At 41.5% G+C, this 19,939-nt stretch overlaps 1 protein-coding gene across 7 annotated transcripts in view; it reads left to right on the forward strand.

Moving 5' to 3' along the window:
* The window catches only part of MYT1 (myelin transcription factor 1), a 112,171-nt gene that overhangs the window by 88,798 nt on the left and 3,434 nt on the right, over positions 1–19,939 (forward strand). For all 7 annotated transcript variants that reach the window (XM_038370417.2, XM_038370419.2, XM_038370426.2 and 4 more), the window contains 6 exons: positions 3,773–3,835; positions 4,397–4,480; positions 14,012–14,233; positions 14,849–14,940; positions 17,863–17,966; positions 18,618–18,761. In XM_038370417.2, the coding sequence (XP_038226345.1) occupies positions 3,773–3,835; positions 4,397–4,480; positions 14,012–14,233; positions 14,849–14,940; positions 17,863–17,966; positions 18,618–18,761 (709 nt within the window). The remainder of the gene's footprint in view (positions 1–3,772; positions 3,836–4,396; positions 4,481–14,011; positions 14,234–14,848; positions 14,941–17,862; positions 17,967–18,617; positions 18,762–19,939) is intronic.

Below are 19,939 nucleotides of genomic sequence, written 5' to 3' on the forward strand. Positions count from 1 at the left end.
TGACATTTGCCTCTGACATTTCCCTTTAGTTTTGGGTAGTTCTGGAAATGGAAATACCCATATAAAATGGAGGGGGAAATGACTATCTATCTCACAGAACTATTGAGAGGTCGAATTAGTTTATGTTAATACCCTGTTATGGAGGTGGAAAGCACAGTATCTATATGGTCAGTGCTACGTACAATACAGATAATATTTTTCAAAGAACACTTTAAGATGTCTTTATTTAAGCAATATTCCTCCATGCTTTATACAGTAGCCCAAAGAATGACCACTGGATTATTTCACCACTGCTAAGAAACATTAAATTTTATTAGGAACATTGACCATATTCGCTGTGGACCAGCAAAAAGGTATTGGTTGCAGGTGTATCTGAAACTGTAATTTATTCAGAAAATTTGTTGGTCAATGGACACCCCGAATTGACATTTTTCACCTGAACACATTAATGGTCTAGTGCTAACACCAACCTGTGATACAAACCATAGGAATCCTGGCTAGCACTAAATCTCCAAACCTTATACTACAGTATTATTATTTGTCTGTGCTTCTATGCTGGTTTAGCACATTTATAAAAGGGGAAAATAGATTCCACAGATATTATTCATATTATAGTGTCACTTTTTCCACAGTTCTAGATAAGGCTATGTCAGCAGCATTATAAATTCTATTTCAGGGGTTAATCTCTCAGATATAAAAAATTAGCTGCCGGCCAAAACATCCAGTACAAGGTATCTGTCAGGGATGATTTCTTTGAAGATAATTAAAAATAAAAACCAGATAATTCTCTTCACCTCTTTAAAGGCACTGAGAGGCAAGAAGGAATTAGACGTCAGTGATATGTATCTAAAACAACCCTAGGACTACAAAGAAATAGCTCTACTTTCAGATTTTAAAACACATAAAGTCTTGGTGCCCTGTAGTCTCCCAGGCCTGCAGTTTGAAAGTTGTCCAAAGGATTTGGACATTCCAATCCCAAATCACAGCTGGTTGGAAAAGGTGAAATTTTGAAATTTTCTGACAAAACAGGAATACAATTTTCACACAAAATTTTTCTATTTTCCAACCAGCTCTAGTCCAAATGCTGAGGCAGCTTTCAAAATCTCAGCTTTAGTTGGTCTGGACACCTATAGAAAAGGTAGAGAAAAAAGGCATTCCCAGTATTTATCTTAGGATCGTGCAGCTTTAATCATGGTAGATTCCACGCTGCCACCCAAATGTATTGCCAATAAGACAGAGATGTACATGACAGTAGTAGGCAAAAACTAAATTGTTGACTGTGGGATGTAGCTATGTTCATAATAGATTGGGCTCAGGGGCCACATTCACATTACAAGTTTGAGCATTATTTTATTGGTACATTTTGGAGATATTTAAATAGCTGGCCATTTAGGGATGAATTCTACTCCCAGTGAAGCCAATGGCAAAACTCCCATGGGGTTCAGTCACACAGGATCAGGCCTTTATACCTTAAAAAGAAGGGACTAAGAAAATGTCCAATGAATGTAGCAAGGTTCACTCAACATGAGTAAATGGTTAGATGAAGGCTTCACAGTCTAAGGGTTTGTCTACCCTGGGGATGTGACCCAGCCACAGCCACCTGGATAACCTGAGCTGGTGCATCCTTAGTGTAGACAGGCAAAGCCACTATAAGTGTAGTTTTTAGTGGTGCAACCTACCCTGGCTGCTAGGCAGGGAGAGCTGCATTAGTGTAAATTGTGGCTTATAGCTCTCTGTCTGTCTACACTAGGAGTAGGGTCTACACCTGTAATTAGCCCCCATTGACTGTGTTCTCTAGTGTAGACAAGCCTAACTGTAGGAGACTGGATCTTCAGAAAGGAGTTCTCTCTCTCTCTGGTATTCAAACTCCCATTGAAATGAATGGCAAACCTCCAATTCATTTCACATATCCTCAGTGAGTTCTCATTCAGATACTGAAACTTGACTGAAAACTTTTGTAAGCTAATTTGCAGGTAAATTACTTCCTCTGCTAGAGCTACTCGCATCTTTTGTGTGTCCCCATGACAACTTTTATTTCTGCTGCATTGCCTACAACATTCACAACATTCTGCTCATCACAGTTCATATGCCAACACTTTTTTCACTGCTTCCATGGCCCTAATTACTCACTGTTTGACTTGTTCAATTATCTCTTGCTTGGTAACAGTTTAAGCCAAAGCCAGCTTTCATGCCATTTTAAATGATCATAGAAAGGTTGGGAAATGAGCTGCATTGACGTGCTCTTATTTTTTTCCTTTCATGCTTTAATTTCATTTATGTTTTTGACTGTTGGATGCTGTACTTTCAGATGAGGCACAGCTGGCAAAAGATGAGCATAAATGTACAGCCAATAATTTCTTTATAGCTGGTATAGGAAGGATTTGCAGTATTGCAATGTTAAAAAAAATTATAAAAAACTCATGATGCCCCATGTGAAGTGACTTGGGCCACAGCTTAGGTCAATATAACTAATATCGCTCAGGGGTGTGAATAAGCCACCCCCCGAGTAAAGTAAGTTACACCGATCTAAGCACCAGCGTGGACGGCGCTATGTTCCACTAGCATTCCCACAACCAGCAGTGGTAGCTGGATTAATTAAATCGATTGGAGACTTAATTAATCCAGCAGCGCTACAGTGGTGACACTGTAAACTCTCCAGTGTAGCCATAGCCCTGGTGGTCTTGGTGCCAGCTCGTGGTGAGAACGGTTCCACAGACAAAAGCAACCAGGACCCTGATTGGTTGTATTACCAGAAAGCAAAAGGACTGAATGAGCATGGAGACTGAACTAGCCTTTCACCACTAGAGAAGGTACCATCAGACCAGCGATAAGGCACAGCCACAATCAAATGGTCTTGTGGTTAATTTACGGGCCTGGGATTTAGGAATCTGGGTTCCTGGCTCTTCCATAGAGTAACCATGAGCAAATCGCTTGACTTCTCTGTGTCTAGGTTCCCCATTTGTAGAATGGGGATAATAATATTTCCCTGCCTCATGGTGGCACTGTGAAGCTAAATTCACTGGCATTTGTGAAGTGCTCGGTTACTATGGTGATGAGTGCATACAAATGATAATACATAAATAAAAATGACAATTAGATTACCATAGTGGGAACTTGCACTATTACAGCCCTCACTTTACCTGTTCTGGGCGTAAACTTCAGTCTCCAGAGTTGTCAGTCCTGAGCTGAGACCTACTCATCAACCTCCTCCTGGCACTGGCCAAGATGATCATCTACCAATCCACGAGAAGGGAACTTGGCAGTCCTGGGTAGAGTTACTCTGGGTGGTATCCCCTGACTTCTCACGTTCTTTCTTGGAGCAGTAGACATTGTCAAAGGTTCTCTGCTCACCTTCTGATTCCCTTATTTTCACCCTATGATCTGCATCCACAGCCCTGTTCATTTTAGTGTGTGTGTCCGCCTGCCCCTCAGTCAGCTGATACCTGGATTCTGTTCCCACACCTAAAGAGACAGGCCTTCTGTTGTTTTGAGCTCCACCCACCAATCCCAATAATCAAATAGGCCTGAATCTTTCACTTCATTTTTGTTTAAACTGTACAGCGCTATCTACCAGTTTTCAAATGGTTTCCATTTGGATTTGTGGCGTGAACAGTATGGGTTGTGTATTATTATGAATTATTTGGGGGAGGCTGGAGGGAAGGTTAAAAGAGAGATGCATCCAGTTTGATGATCTCCAGCTCTTCCTTTAAAGTGAGCTATCCTACTGTTTCATTCAGGCCCTTGCTAATCATTGTTTCCCATTCTTCCTCAGGTGCCCAACTCCTGGATGTGATGGTTCTGGTCACATAACAGGAAATTATGCATCACATAGGAGGTAAGGTCTTCAATGACATTGTTTTGTTCCATGGCCTCTTTTTATTTTTTTTCCTCTGCAGTGAGCAGAGTTGGAAAGTTCTGAATAAAACATTAATGTTACTGACAACTGAAGCCTATTTTCGTCTCTTTAATCTGACTCTTTTTTTTTTTTTTTGGATGTTTCCAGCATTTGATTAGAAGCTCTCTTCAGCAGAATAAAAGACAAAGGGTCAGATTTTAGCTGATGCAATGTTCCTATTAATAATGCTGCCTATTTATGACTTCTATTATGACTTTAGAACATTAATAGAAGAGATCTAAGCTTTCTGTTTCAACAATTCCGTTAAACATTGCAGTCTGTTAGCAGATATCTTCTTATCTAGACACCATTAATTACTATCCATCTCCCTCAAAATGTGCTCTTTTTTTCCCTCCTCACTTCTCCTCATGATGTGAGGCTCCAAAATGAGCAAGATCAAAACACTACAGTAAATTCAAGGGAAAGATGAGTGAGGCAGGGGAATATTAGAAGCGGTAATTCTGCCAATGAGACGGGCCTTTCTTCTCTTTTTAAACATAGTCTGTCAGGCTGCCCCCGTGCCAAGAAAAGTGGCATCAAGATAACCCCCACGAAAGATGACAAAGAAGACCCGGAGCTGATGAAGTAAGTCCAGAGGAAGTTCCTGAGTAGATCCTTTCAGGATTGGAAACTGATCAATTTCAATAACTCATGCAGCATTACACCGATTTACACACATGTGTAACTTTACACCATCCATTGATGTCAATGTGAATTCTCGCTGTGCCTTATGTTAAGCATATGCGTACGTCTTTGCAGGCTCAGGACCTTAATTTGAAGAGGTGATTGGGCCAGGAGGTAGAAATTGTAAAATATTTTCCATTTTTTCCCATTTATTCTTCCCCACAATCCAAAATACTGTTGAAATTTGAAGAATTTTGACTAGTCCTAGTGCTGGCAAAAAATAAAAATGGGGGATGGGGGGAATCTGTGGTCGATATTTCCCACTTATTTTCCAAATTTGAAATGTAGAACATTTTTCACCAGCTCAATTTATTAATTTCCTGACACCTTTTCTCTTAATACTTTGTGAAGAAATTGCTGTTCTTATAACTGACCAGACAGAGTTTCTGTCTAAGTGTTCTAGGCTTCCGTCTTGGCAAAGAGCAGTCCATGGGTGATGCTGAGTTCCTTCAACTCCCATTAACAACAATGGAATTGAGGGCATGCAGCACCTCACAGGATCGGGCCCATGACAACACTGAACAAGACTTTATTAGTTTGCCTATTTCATGCTATTAATGTACGCTCAAAGAAGCGCTCTGCTTCTCCCCCCAATGGCCCCCGCACTTACAATAGGCCCTAGAGCAGTGGTTCTCAACCTATTTACCATTGTGGGCCTCATATGCAGCTCTCTGTGTTATGTGGGCTGCATCCACACAATATATATACTACCTGTATGGCCCTGAGGATGTCACATGGGCCGAAGCTATGTACTGATTGGGCCGCAAGTGGCCCGCAGGCTGCGAATTGAGAACCACTGCCCTAGAGTTTCCGGCTGAGATTTTCAAAGCATGTAGGGGATTGAGGAATGGAGATTCTAAATCCCTTAGGCCACTTTGGAAAATCTCATCAACTGTGAAGTACCTTGTACTAGTTTGTAATAAATGTGTGACACACAGGAGTAGTGGTAAGTAACTGAAATGTATTTCCTAGCCTCAGTCACCTAATATGGGTTACAGAAGGTTAGACCTCTGTCACATGACAAGAGTCCGATACCTTAAGAGACAAATCTTACAGCTTTGTTCCAAAAATGACCACAAAAAAACAGTGGTTTCAGAATCCCACAACCCTTTTGTGGGAACCAAGAAGTGCAGAGGCAAGTGAAAATAATAATGATCAAAAACGTTTCAAACCTCCAAACAGGTGTTTGGAAAATTCTGTGTTGTCAACTCTCTTGATTTTACCACTGTGCTCCTGACTTTGGGAAGGTGTTTTCTTACGAAGAATTCTGGATTTATTTGATTGTGAGGCAGTCTCAGATTTCAGGTTTTTCGAAGTAAGTTTCTAGCCATCATGGCTGAGGAAAAATTAGAAAACATAATCCAAGTGTACCCTAAAGTCTCAAACACTGGAAGGCAAATTAAAAGCACCCCATTTTTTAATTATTTTTTAAAAATCTCATTATTTTGAAGGCAATCTCATAGTTTGGAGGGGCCTGACTCATGATTTTTGAATATATGGGATTGCTAATACTGTATTTTAGCCAAAACAATTTGCTCAACTCTAAATGGAAGCACCCAAAATAGGCATATTTTCTCTTGGCCTGAGTTCTGGCTTGTGTTTTTGTGGGTGTAAAGTTTGTCCTTGCAACATGTATTGCAGGTGAGTAAATCTGAGTTTTTGTGCTTCTATATTTCCAATTTCTGCCCCCAGTAGGTTGATACATTAGCAATTTGTGTTCCCTTTTCAGCTGCAAGTGCAAAAATGTGGCTGTGTAATGCACCTAAAGTGCTGTGCAACTTTCTGTCATGAGCAGGGAAAATGGCATATTGCTACTCACCAGTGGGTGTCCATGGTAAATAGAGATGCAATAACTGATAGAAAAGATGTTTAAAAACTAGATGATATTTGAGCCATCTGCTCTGCTTTTAGTCTTCAATCCACAGGAAGAGAAATATTTGGTTAAATGAGCTGTGTGATAATTAGCAGGAGTTTATTAAAAATTAAGCAACCTATTCCACAATCTTCAGAAAAATCCTTTTTGACGTAAATGTTCTAAATTGTTAAGGGGAAAAAAAAATCCATAATCTGATTCCATTAACCAATGGCACAGAGAGGGGAGTGAAAATCGAAAGACAGCACTGGCAAAGTGCTGACTGTCTCAATTTTGGCCCTGTAAGCACAACTGGAAATCAGCTACGCCGTGTGTGCCATTTTGTTTAAATGTTTACTTCTCTGAGTTAGTCCCATGAGATCTAAAATAGGGCTGATGCTGCATGAGTGAAGACACAGGAAATTCAAATGAAGGCAGAATTGTGGGCCAAGTATGAAAAGGAAGCACAGTATTAAGGACCTATGGGAAGCTCCAATCTATACATATGAAACTTACATACACGCACAAATGTATATACAGAATAGATCACACATCAGTGAAAAGGAGAAAGAGGTCCTTGGTTGGACCATTGCATCATTTTGCAGTTGCCATGCATGTGTGCACACACACTTGCATGCACAAACAAATACATATACACTTTATGAGGTCAGCTGAAATAACATATGGTAGAGCTGCTTCGAAACCAGAATTTTGATATTTTGGGGGAAAAATGGTTCCAAATCTGAACAAAAAGCTGAAATTTTAATCTTTCCCACAAAATGAAAATTCCCCAAAAATTCCGTTCAGAACCATTGAAACATTTTGTTTTGATATGTTTGAATCATTCTGTTTAGATAAAATCAAAACTTTTCATAAGTTAAAAACATGTCATTTCAATAATGTGGAAACTTTTTAAGATTTTATCATGTTGGTTCATTTGGCTTAGACTTTTATTTTATAAGAAAATATTAAATATAATATGTTCTGTCTCTTTATAAAACATGCTATATACAATATTAAAATGAATATTTTAATATACTATAAAAGGCTAAACAAATCAAAACGATAAGGTTGAAACAAAATGTTGTGCCACTCCCAAGAGGAACTATTTGATGTTAACAACTCAAGCAGGTTGAAATGATTCAGTTTGGCTTTTCTCCTTCACAAGTTTTGTTGAAATGGAAACATTTCAGTTTTGACAAAGCTGCGCTTTTCGATGGAAAGCTCTTCCATAAACATTGTTCGACCAGGTCTGTCATCTAGCAATTTACAGGTTACATCCTCAGCTGTAAGTGAGAGATGCTCAGTGCAGCCATGGGGAAAAAAGGTGTTTTGTGCTATCCAAAATCATGGGGCCAGCAGCCAGATTTATTCCAGCTTTCAGTAGCCCCCAGGGGCCATTTCAGCAGCTCAGTGAAGCAAAAGGGCACCATGGTCACACTCCCTGCGTTGCACCAGTTCCCAGTGGAGGGTGTGGCATAGGAGTTGTTATGCTGGCCCTATGCTATCTGCATATTCCCCCGCCCCCCATGTAGGGGGAGCCACAGGGAGCCAGATCTGCTAGTTTTAAGGTTCATTGCCAGCTGGAAACAGCACAAAGTAGCCCCCACCTGGCCCAAGAATCTGGCCCTTTATATTCAAAGTGCTTTACAAAGTTTTTCTAATGACCATCCCAAAAGCCCCATGGCGTAGGAGAGTAAGAATATTACCCCACTTTTACAGATAAGGAAACTGAGGCGGGGGAGTTAAGGAACTTAACTGAAAGAGCTGGGATTTTCTTACTTCCAGCCATATGGTCTGGATAAAACATTGCATCCAAATGGGATCATGAGGGAAGACTCAGGACCCTCCTCCCCAGACTGGCATAACCCTTCAGCCCACAATCTGAGCGGCTCATCTGCATTTGCAAATATGCCCTCCTGTGTAAGGGTAGCACATTTATGCACTGCCCCAGGAGCACCCCAGGACTTCTTCCTCCTCCTCCATTGCTCCAGGAGGAGAATAGCTCAGATCACTGCACCAAGCCTCCTCTGCTAGCAGCATGTTGTTGGAAGACAGATCTAAGCACCACTCACTCCATGCCCCTCCCCTACTTGGCAAGGGGAGTATCAGGCTTGCAGACCCAGGGCCCAGGAAGGCCATGCACAGCTGTAAAGGGAAGTTAGATTCCCCCTTATGCCACTGTATGGGTTTCAATATCTGTCCGTCCCGCAGTTATTAACACGTGGAAATGGCAATCAGAATAGAGGGAGCCCATCGGAGATGACTTGGGGGTAAAACAGCAAGAAGAGGAAATGATCCCTTTGTTGCTGAGTTACCTAGTCCTTGGGAAGTTAGCATTTTGTCTTCTCTAACAAGGTACGCTCTGGTGAAGGTCCCAGCAGCTTTGCATTAAAGAGGCTTAATTGTAATTCCATTACTCCATCTGTGTACCAAAAGGCACTTGGAACTGATCTGAGTTTTGCACACTGCCACCGAGGAGGAAGTAATTTAGTCCCTGTTGTTTTGTTGCTCATCCTTCAAGTAATTTACTACAGATGTGATTGAACAGATCACCTCAACCTTCAGCCTACCCCTGGCATAAAAAGAAAATAACAGAGACTGGCTCTCTAATTGATCAGCCATTACTAACACTTCAGTTAAATAAAAAAAATAAAGTCCAAGCCAGCTGTTTTGCACAATAAGGCTCTGGTTTATTTTTTTACAATAAAAGTGTAATGAAAGTTAAATTACCAGTGTAAAATATGTAACAGTTGGGCCATAGAGGCTGCATTCTAAATGCTGGGAGAGGGGGTCTTTCTTTCTTCTCTCCGCCCCCACCCCTTTTACTCCTGGGGATTCAGTAATTTGCTTGTGATTATATAAAAGCAACGCGGTTATGAATTTAGCAAGGCTCCTGCTGGCAGGAATATTATAAGTGAATTGTGCTGCATTTGCAGATGATTAAAATGGAGATCAGCGTTTTTCAAATTATCTTGGAAAAAATGGGTGTATAGCTCCCTCCTCTGCTGTCAATTTCTTTTTATACAATATACAAATAATAAAGGTAATCATTTCATTGGTGAAACATAGGTTGTGATTTCCAGGAACAGCTCAGTTAATATTTTGATAGGAATGCTTGAAATCCCTAATTACTTTCCCGAAGAGAATGAGGGGGTTAGCTCTGCCATTTCATACCTACTTTATATATGGCATTCTCCCTTGAGTAATAAACTTTTAACTGTATTGATAATTGACTAGCATCTTTAAACAAATGCAGACCATAGCAGAAACCTTAACCAGATGCACCAGGTTTCAGTGAATGATTGAATTTACTTAGCATGCCATTAGCAAGTGAGTTTGGAGGCGGGGGTGGGTAAGAGATTCCTTTGTATGGTGGAACTTTTCCACATGGCTACTGTAAATTGTGGCTGCACTTCCATTATAAATCCTTACCTCCAGAACTTTATAGTCAGCCTTAAACATTTGCTGAAACGTGGCCTATAGAATTGCCACAGGGTCACAATCCCGAAACAATAGCTATTATTACTTTTATACATCTTTTTAATGTATCTCCTTAGCTTTTTAATTCTGAGTGTCAGAAGAAAACAATGAGGCCCCAATCCTAAAGTCACACCTTTGTACCTGACAGGTTTCAGACTAGCAGCCGTGTTAGTCTGTCCTCCTTTTCTTTGTACCTGAGTGGGTCTGGCTGCGTGATGAAGGTCTAAACGAGTGACTGATTCCATGGAAATATTTGGTTTCAGAGTAGCAGCCGTGTTAGTCTGTTTTCGCAAAAAGAAAAGGAGTACTTGTGGCACCTTAGAGACTAACAAATTTATTAGAGCATAAGCTTTCGTGAGATGAAGTGAGCTGTAGCTCACGAAAGCTTATGCTCTAATAAATTTGTTAGTCTCTAAGGTGCCACAAGTACTCCTTTTCTTTTCATGGAAATATTTGTGTTTCCACAACATAAAAGTAGCTTTTAACAAATTATGATGATGCTAGTACATTCAAACCCCCTTGCCTTGATCTTTAGCAGAATTGTCAGCAATTATTGTCTTAACCATGCTTGTTTGGGGAAAAGGGATTTAAATGTCTGGATTTCCTGGCAAGAATGTCAGATATGATTTGCTGTAGCTATGTAAAAATGGGTGCCCGTTGGTTTAGTGTTACCGTTGTGTCCATACAATCATTCCATCACCTACGTGTAAAAAAGTCCAGTTTGATGACTGAGTGTCAATCTTTGGAGTCATTGATGTAATCAAGATGTGTTGTTTGAGAACAGGATTGTGACCTGGGTTTTAGTTCTTCTGTTGGAAGTTGAAAAGGATTAATGCTAATGTTCTCTACTGAAGGGATTTTTCAGTTACCCAGTTAACAGATGTAAACCAAATCTTTTTTACTTCCTTTTCTTACCCTCCAAGGTAATTCTCTTCCCAGACCACAACCCAATGCTGCCTCCCAATGTGTCTTACTCCTTCCACTACTCAAGATGCTAGGCTTGTCCCAAATGTGAGGAGTGGCACAGGAGAAAGAGGGTCAAATTTCAGGAGGAAGCTAGTCTGGTGTCATGAATACAAGGCATGGCCAGGCTGCTATCATACAAACTCTAGAGCCCCCATGTGTAACACTAGTCTCTCGGCATCTTTAATCAAATTCTGTGCCCTGCAACTCTGTCTGCCTGATCTGTCAACTTATTATGAATGAAACATGTAAATCTTTTTCTCCTGCTCCCCACATATGGGGAGACAGAGAGGAGAAGGAAAGGAGTGAACTGAATTTGAGAGGTGTGCTTTCCATCATCCATCCATGTACCCTCCATTTGCTCTCCAGCCTATCCACCGTGCAATTTCCCATGCCACTCCTCCTCAGTTGTGATCCGCTCTTTGGTCAACTCCCCAAACAACAAAAACTTGCTCACCCAGCAAATAACCTCACACTTCCACCTCTAGGCTGACAGCAAATTTAAGTGCTCTTGGTTAATCATAATTTGCCCAAAAGTCTAGAATCAATGTATTAGATTTTTTAAAAAGGGGGATGGTGACAAAATTCATCAGGCTTCCACAATTGCACCCCCCCCCGAAAATTTGATCAACATCTATTTTGTGTTTGTAAAACTGACACATTGACCAATGTTGCCATTGTAGTTAAGGGGATACCCCATCATTGTGGCTCTTTCTATGATGCCTTTACATTTAAACACTCATTTATTTTTAAAAAAACAAACTAGAACAGCCAGTCAAAGTAAACCCTGAAATTGGTTTAAATGTAAGTTAGGGTGAAGAGCAGGAGAAGTCGCCAGAACCTTCAAAGATGAATCTTTCTCTTTGTTCCAGTCTCCTGTTGTTTCCCCGTCCCCCATTTCTGAGCTTCCCTGTGAATGTCTCAGTGAGTGCCAAACACCTCACTGAAAGCAGTGGCTGATGTTAAATGCTCACTAGTACGTGATGTGACGTTCATTCTGAGCTCTGCATTGCTGTCCCGCTATATACAGGGGAGCCAAACACTAGAGGCATTATGGCCACCCAGTCATTACAAATTGATGCCGTGGGCCCACAGTTGTCTGGGGGCTGCTGCTCTGCTCTTATCTACACATTGCACTGCCTCAGGCTACTGTTTCTTTGCCTGCCTGTCCATTGTAGTTCTTATCATATATTCCCTCTACTCACAAAGCTCTCTGTTATTTATGCTCTGTGCTGGACCCATCTCCTGCTCCTGGTACTCTTTACCCTTGGCAACAAAAGGAGCCAGTGTAAGGAGATGACTTATCGTTGGCCGCTGCCCTGTGGAGTAGCTGCTATGCAGAGGGCCACACATGCCAAAATCTCTACAGCGCTGTTGAGTTATGCACTAGAGCTGCATTAGGAAAGCTGGAGGCTGTGTCACAAAAAATCCCTTGGCTACATCAAAATCCATGGCGAGAAGACTGTAAAGCCTCAAGACCACAGCATTTAGGCCTCAGCTCAGCAAAGAATTTAAGCAGGGTGAGATTAAGGCTATAGGCCCCATAGGCCCATAGCTGGGGGGCCCTAGCTCCTGCAGGCAGGTGTTCGTGACAGAATTCGCAGCTTTCATTTAAAAATAGTAGAATACCTCTCTAGCCCTCGTAGTTGCAAAGAAAAGTCTGAAGCATGAAAAGAGCGTAATCGATGCAGTGGTATCTGCATAACAGAGCGTAGCCACTGGGGGCCACACCCCACCCAGGCCCACCCAAATCTGAGCAGGGGCGTAGTGCTGCCGGAGCAGTCTGGAGCATCCCTCCAGCACCTGAAATCCAAGACAGAGCGATGCTCCATCACTTCAGAAAGCTATGCTCTGGCAGCTCTGCCTTGTCATTTTCTAAACCACCCCCCGCTCATGCCCGGCGGGGCAGGCCTAGCCCCATGTATAGCAGTGTCAGGGCCAGGGAGGGGATGGGGCTCTGCGGTGCAAGGGCCCCACCTGCACATGGACCTGCAGGTCACTTGATGCTGTGGCAGGCTCCTTTGAGTCTGTGAGAGACCACAGGCTGGACTCCAACCTCCCAACCCACCCTTCAGGCTTTCCCTCCATTCCAGGCCTTGATGGAAATTGCACAATGACTCCCCCCCACACACACACATCAACACCAGGGAGCTCATCTTATGCGCACAAAGAGACCTTCCCCACAGCGCTGGGAGCCTGGTGCCTCCCTCCACCCCAATAAACAGCTGCCTTCACAGCAAGCGGAGCCCTCCCCGCACACATCCCTTCTCCTTGTGCAGGTGTCGGGGCAGCTCCTCGGTCACCAGGGGCCCAGGCTGCATCTCATCTCTGTGTTTGTCTTCAAGAGGCCATAGCAGTGTGTACCAGGGGCAGTGTGTACCTGCTTTAGCCAGTTTAGTTTCTCCTGCTTCTTCTCCACCTCACACCCAAGGGGCTGGGTGGGCATAGCCCATCCACCATAAATTGAGGCCCAGCCAGATTTCTACTCCTAGCTATGCCAACTGTTGCCTGAAACAGTATCTCTGAGAGGTGTGAACTGCCCCATGCATTGCAGGGACTTGTTAACTCCAAGCCCCACAGCTATTGGGGGTGGGGAGCAACATCACCCTTTGGAACACCCTAATCAATTCCTCACCCTCCTTTGGTGTTTAGACTGGTGTACATGGTGATGGAGATGTGACTGTTTACTGAAGCTGAAGATCTGCCCTCTCCAGTTGAGATAAAGTTCAGATCCAGTGGTGTGCCATCTCTGTATGCAAGACATGCATTGCTTGCCCCAGAATTCAAAAAACATGGTCCAGCTTTTAGCCCGCGGGGTGATTTTGCCTGGCCCGATTGTGCACTGAAGAACACAATGGTTGTCCTCCGCACAACGTGACCTTATGTGAGAGGTCACACTGCATGGAGGACACCATTTTGGACTTCTTAAGGCATGCAAGTGTAGAATTGCATGCTCTCCTGAAAATGTCTCGGCACACCACAATTTAAATGAGAATATTGGCTTTGAAGTACTCCCCTCAGAACTTTATTTGGCTTTCCCCATCACTAATTTTATCTTAAAGTGTGTTTGCACCTTTAAAATACTGTTTGTTCCCATTTTCATCTTATAACTATTTATAATTCCCTGTGGCTAGGTGTCCGGTTCCTGGCTGTGTTGGGCTTGGACACATCAGTGGCAAATATGCCTCTCATCGCAGTGCATCAGGGTGTCCTCTTGCAGCCCGCCGGCAGAAAGAAGGATCACTCAATGGCTCATCGTTTTCCTGGAAGTCACTGAAGAATGAGGGGCCTACCTGTCCAACCCCTGGCTGTGATGGTTCGGGTCATGCTAATGGAAGCTTCCTCACGCACAGAAGGTGATAACTGGGTCCACAGCAATCCTATGCACAACCACACTCAACAAGGAAGTAAATGTCAGGTTGCCTTGGTATTTTGATTTCTTCCATCCTTTCTGGTAATGGTGGGCTAAAAATATTCAGACCTTCAGCCACAAAATAGGCTGGAAAAGTTCACACTTTGGGTCTTAGTTTTTGCCCAGTTTTTCATTAACTTGAAAGGGGTTTTCTCCAGCAGAAAAAAATAGGCAGTGTGCTGTGAAAAATTATGAAATCTGACGCCAGGCAAATTGTGGAAACTGATCGTTGAATTGAATTAAATTAGCATGTTATGGCATCTTTTTGACACTTTTGAATGTCATTGTTAGTCAGAGATGTCCCATAATCCGTCATGTCCACTCCTTTAGGGGATTTGCATTTCCTAATCTTTGCACAACAAAAATCGCTCTTGTTTTATAGATGAGGATGATTGTGGCATAGTTTGTAATGCAATTTCCTCTCTAACATTTAGTGTAGGATGTTTTTAGAAGAATCGCCTCATGGCACAAACTCAGCCAAATGGTGGGAACCCTTGTTGGGCATATAAACATCCGTAGATGCTAAGAGTTTATGAAACCCATTTTTACTTGCCTTTAGTTTATCAGGGTGTCCAAGAGCTACTTTTGCTGGAAAGAAAGGAAAACTCTCAGGGGATGAAATTCTCAACACTAAATTCAAGACCAGTGATGGTAAGGATATTGCACTTGGCTGCTTTACCTTGCATATGTGTTGATAAGCTGATTATTTGTGTATTGTATCCATCCTGTATCATTATTAGAATCAGATGACTCATGCAAAAAGAATTGCTATTTTGCCAGCTGTCATTGTTGTCAATTAAGTATTGAAATAATTGTGTTCCGTTCTATTCTATATAGGGTCTCACACTGCGCTCATGAGTCTAGTATCTGAGCACCTGCCAGAAGTGCTTAAGCAACATGATTCCACAGTTGTCACTCGTTTGTTCTGTCATCTTCTCCCCCAGGGGAGAAGTATGTGCAGGGCCGTGTCTTGATTTGGTAGGGTTTGTTTATTTGTTTTTGTTTGACCAGCCATTGACCAGCAGAGAAATGCAAAACAATTATTTGGGACTCACTTCTGCCACCTTTTCTCACTTTGAGTAGTACTTACGTACACAGTTAGTCCTGGTTTGCTCAGTGGAACTGCTGGCATGAATAAGGGTGTCACAGTCAGGCTTTTGATGAACAATTTGTTTAACAAATAACAGCAAAATTAGTGAATACATTTGACTATCTCTAATAATTATCAGCCTTTGATCATCAACATACGAACTTGTTGTCTTAGTATAGAGATAGCCCTACTATTCGTTCAGCTTCTCCCTCCCACAAATTGATCAGTTACATCTTTTCTTTGCATGCTAACCCAATTTAGGGCTTGATCGTGCTCACCACCGTGAATAGGGTCACTCTGTCTACCCTTATCCTGCTATGTCTTCCTCCACCTATGCTCTTATATTGTTGAAACTGGAGATTGTCCCACTTTTGTCTTTATGTTGTCATAAAGATCAGTGTAAGATATGGAGCGGTCACTGTCATATACAGGGGTGAAAGTAATATTACATTCTTACTGGTACGGGGGCCGGCTCCTGCCCCAAGAAGAGGTGTGGCCTCAGGTGGAAGGGGCAGGGCCTTCAGCAGAAGGGGCCGGACAGCGCTTTAACATGAGCTGCGTATGGGCTGGTACCGGCTTCCTACCCATACACCGTACTGGCCCGTATCGGCCCACTTTCACCCCTGCTCATATAATATTTATTTTAAAAATAGATATTCAAGTCTAATGTGCTGTACAAATTTCTGAATGCTAAATAGAGCTGATCAGAATATTCACAATGAGTAAGGTCCTTCTTTATTTGAGATACTGTGGAAATTGCAGATCCTGCAATATTAGACTTCCACTGCAATTTTGATTTTAATTAGCTTACAGTCTACAATTCTGCATACATTTTGAGGTTTGCAACATACACTTTTTTCTCCATTAGTATCCTAGAATCCCATTTATCCGAGCTGATAGCAGCAGGGGATTGGGCTGCAAGTCCCGGCTGGCTGGGGCTCCTGCTGGCAGCCCTGCACACTAATGACCATAATGGCATGCATCAGACGAAGTGGTATTCACCCACGAAAGCTTATGCTCCAATATGTCTGTTAGTCTATAAGGTGCCATCGGACTCTTTGCCGACCCTAATGTAGTGGCAGCAAAATGTCTTTTTACCAAAAAAAAAAAAAAAATTAGCAGGCATAACATAATACTCGAGTGTTTATATTGTTCCAGCAAATTTTTCTTAAACAAATAGGTCTTCTCAGGTTTTTCCAAATTACCCCAATAAGTAAAGGTCCATTATTACTTTTCCGCTATTTTCCATGTCTTGTCCACAACTCAGCTGCAACTACTTTACAATCATCCCGCAATTCAGCTAGGACCCTAACTATGACTGATATTTGTTATGAATTTAGCTCCATTTTTAGCAAATCATAAGCAAACCCATCCTGATTTCTGAGAGTTTATTCGTTAGTCATCGTGTACAGCACAGAGCTTCAGCAAATAATTTTCAGTCTGCTGACTGCTAGCAAACTGTTTGCTGTGAAAATTCATTACTCGTGTTGTGAAATTGATTGTCTAAGACACATGGTGGTGTTGCTGCTGCCAGACTGGATGCCTGAAAGTTAAAAAAAGGAGTATGATAAACAATGTGAATTTTCAGATGAAAAATTGCCAGTGTCAAAAGTTATAAAACTTTCAAGAATTCACAGACATTTTCAGGAATTCCTTCTAATCTTTCAAATACTCTCACATACTCAGGGGTTTTACTCACAAAAATATTTACAAATCAGGATTTTTGTGGTTGGTTTACTATTTGATCAAGCCCTACTGTTATACTAGAACACTTCCTTCTTTCTGATCCAAGGAAATTCTACACAGTTCTAGAAATATTGCTTTAGTTTATACTCCACCTAGTTTATTACTAAACCACATTATCACTTGAAACGAGATCCTCACAAATTCAGACTACACACAGTTCAAACTAGCAGCGTGCCGAGCAGAACATACATCAGTTCTGAAGAGCTTGTGAGTAGGAGAGGCTCTAGATGGAAGAGTCCATTATCTGGTTCTGGTTTTACACATTATTATATTATTTATTATTATTATTACTGTAGCGCCTATGAACCACTGATCTATGAAATAATTAACTGTGATGCTATGGAACATATAAAACCATGTGAAATGTGAGTTCACTTTAGATGTGGTGTTAGGAAGAATGTAAGCATTGCAAGCACTCTGATGCGTATATAAAAGAAAAAAGAAAAGGAGTACTTGTGGCACCTTAGAGACTAACAAATTTATTAGAGCATAAGCTTTCAGCTGTAGCTCACGAAAGCTTATGCTCTAATAAATTTGTTAGTCTCTAAGGTGCCACAAGTACTCCTTTTCTTTTTGCGAATACAGACTAACACGGCTGCTACTCTGAAACATATAAAAGAAAGAAAGTCCCAGATCAGGAGCCTTGCATTCATCAGAAAACCCGGCCTTCCTGTTGCTTTCTTCCTCATCTGTGAGTCAGAGCAGCAGGTGACTGACTACAATTTTCCCACCTGCAGTTCTAGAGAACGATGAAGAAATTAAGCAGTTAAACAAGGAGATTACTGAGCTGAATGAGTCCAACTCGGAGATGGAGGCTGCCATGGTGAAGCTGCAGTCACAGGTATGTGAGTATGGACTCTTACCAAGCTCTTGTAATCATAAAGCTTGAGCCAAAATTCATTGGAGTCAATGGAAAGTGGAGAGGGGACTCCTCAGCTGACCAGCCAGGGCAGACTTAAAAAGCAATGCAAAGTGACCTCATCAGAGGGCGGGACCTGCCTCGTTGTCTTCCACTGATTTCCTAGGTATGTAAATGTTTTGCAGTTACTTAGCAAAGTAAGTACAGAAGGGAAGGAAGTGTCATTAATATCAAACCCCTAATTAATTTCTTCTAATCACAATAGCAACTTTCAAAAATTCAGAGTGCCTATATATTAGAGCCCTTTGGGAAGTAGTTTTTTTCCCCCAGAGGAAAACTGGCAAAAATGGGAGAAAAATTGTCCAAATAAAAATTTTGATTTTTCATCAAAAAAAAATCAGCCAAAAACTGGGGAAAAAAAGAGTAGTTTTTGGCTTTCCGATGAAAAATCATACGTGTTCCAGGAACACAGACTCCTTCCATGAAACCATTCATTTTGCTGAAAACCCAGCTTCCCATCGGAAAAAAGTTTCAACAGAAAATCTTTGACCAACCCCAAGGCGTATTATATGGAGGGACAGGTTGAAGGAGAGGGCGAGGGCAAATAACTTTGCTGCACTCTTTGCTGTGCAGATATCAACTATGGAGAAGAACCTAAAGAACATTGAGGAAGAAAACAAAATCATTGAGGAGCAGAATGAAGCCCTGTTCTTGGAGCTCTCAGGTCTGAGCCAGGCTCTTATCCAAAGTCTTGCCAATATCCGCCTTCCACATATGGTAAGGAACTTTTAAAATGTTTCATCATAATCACTGTGATCAAATGAGCAACACTAAAACCATTTTCATGATAGGGTGTATATACAATTAAAGATTAGGAGAAATAGCTAGAGATCATCATCTCTTTATTCACCCATCTATCTGCCTTTCGTAACATCAGTACCTATACTGTATCTCTGAAGCATATATTGTTATCTTCCTTTTGTTGTCACTTTCTGCTGATCTCCCTTTGTATCTATTGTTCTGTCTCATTCCATCTAGTAGCTAAATCAGAAAATAGGAACTTTATCAAGGGCGCATAGCGCCTTTCAGACTAAGACAGCACAAGCAGAGATCAGGAGGGATTTGATTTCAACGTCAGAAAGATCTTACAGCTCCTATTATAATGCAGGTAGTTTCAATTCAGTTTTGAATAGCTAGCAGCCAAAGAATAGCATCCTTAAAGAGCATGTATTTTGTTTAACTTAACAAGGTCTAACAGGACACAGCATGTTGCCATAATGTTACTGCAAAATGAAAAGACTACATTAAAATAGAAAAATCAAAAAGAGCTATTAATTACCTTCTCTCTAGTCTCAGAAAGTTAATTATTATTGTCTAAAATAGGTGTGCAGTATGTATGTGAGCTGGGGGGCAGATATGGAAGGCATCTGATTGCAGATACTAGTGACTTGCGAGATGACCATAGAAATGAGCTTTTGATTTATGGAATGAGCTTTCCCATCACCTTTTTCAGTATTCTTTTCACGAAGGTTTGGATTTAATTTTGGGCTGGTTGGATACTATCTGTTCTTCAGCAGAGAATTTCCTTTACAAATACTTTTGGGTAGTATTCACACAGCTCTCCACCTGACAAAAAACTATTAATTGAATTGGCTATTCGGTAGGTGAAGGTCAAATAAACCAGCCTGCAAATATGTTTTTAATGTGTTCAACCATCTCCAAATCAAACAGTGTCCACAAAATGTACACACTCATATTACTAATATTTCTTCATCTTTCTGCTCTTCCTCATCCCTCTATCTTCTCCTCCCCTTTTTCTCTCCCTCTGTTTAATCTGATGTGTCTATCTGGGGTGTTTATATGGTAGCCAATCAGTGTGGCATCTGGACTGGTGTGGCAACATACAGTGCTTAATTTGTAATGAAAGAGGTGCTGGGGTTCAAGCAATCAGGTGC

This window comes from Dermochelys coriacea, chromosome 13, assembly GCF_009764565.3.
Source record: "Dermochelys coriacea isolate rDerCor1 chromosome 13, rDerCor1.pri.v4, whole genome shotgun sequence".
Taxonomy (NCBI): Eukaryota; Metazoa; Chordata; order Testudines; family Dermochelyidae; genus Dermochelys; species Dermochelys coriacea.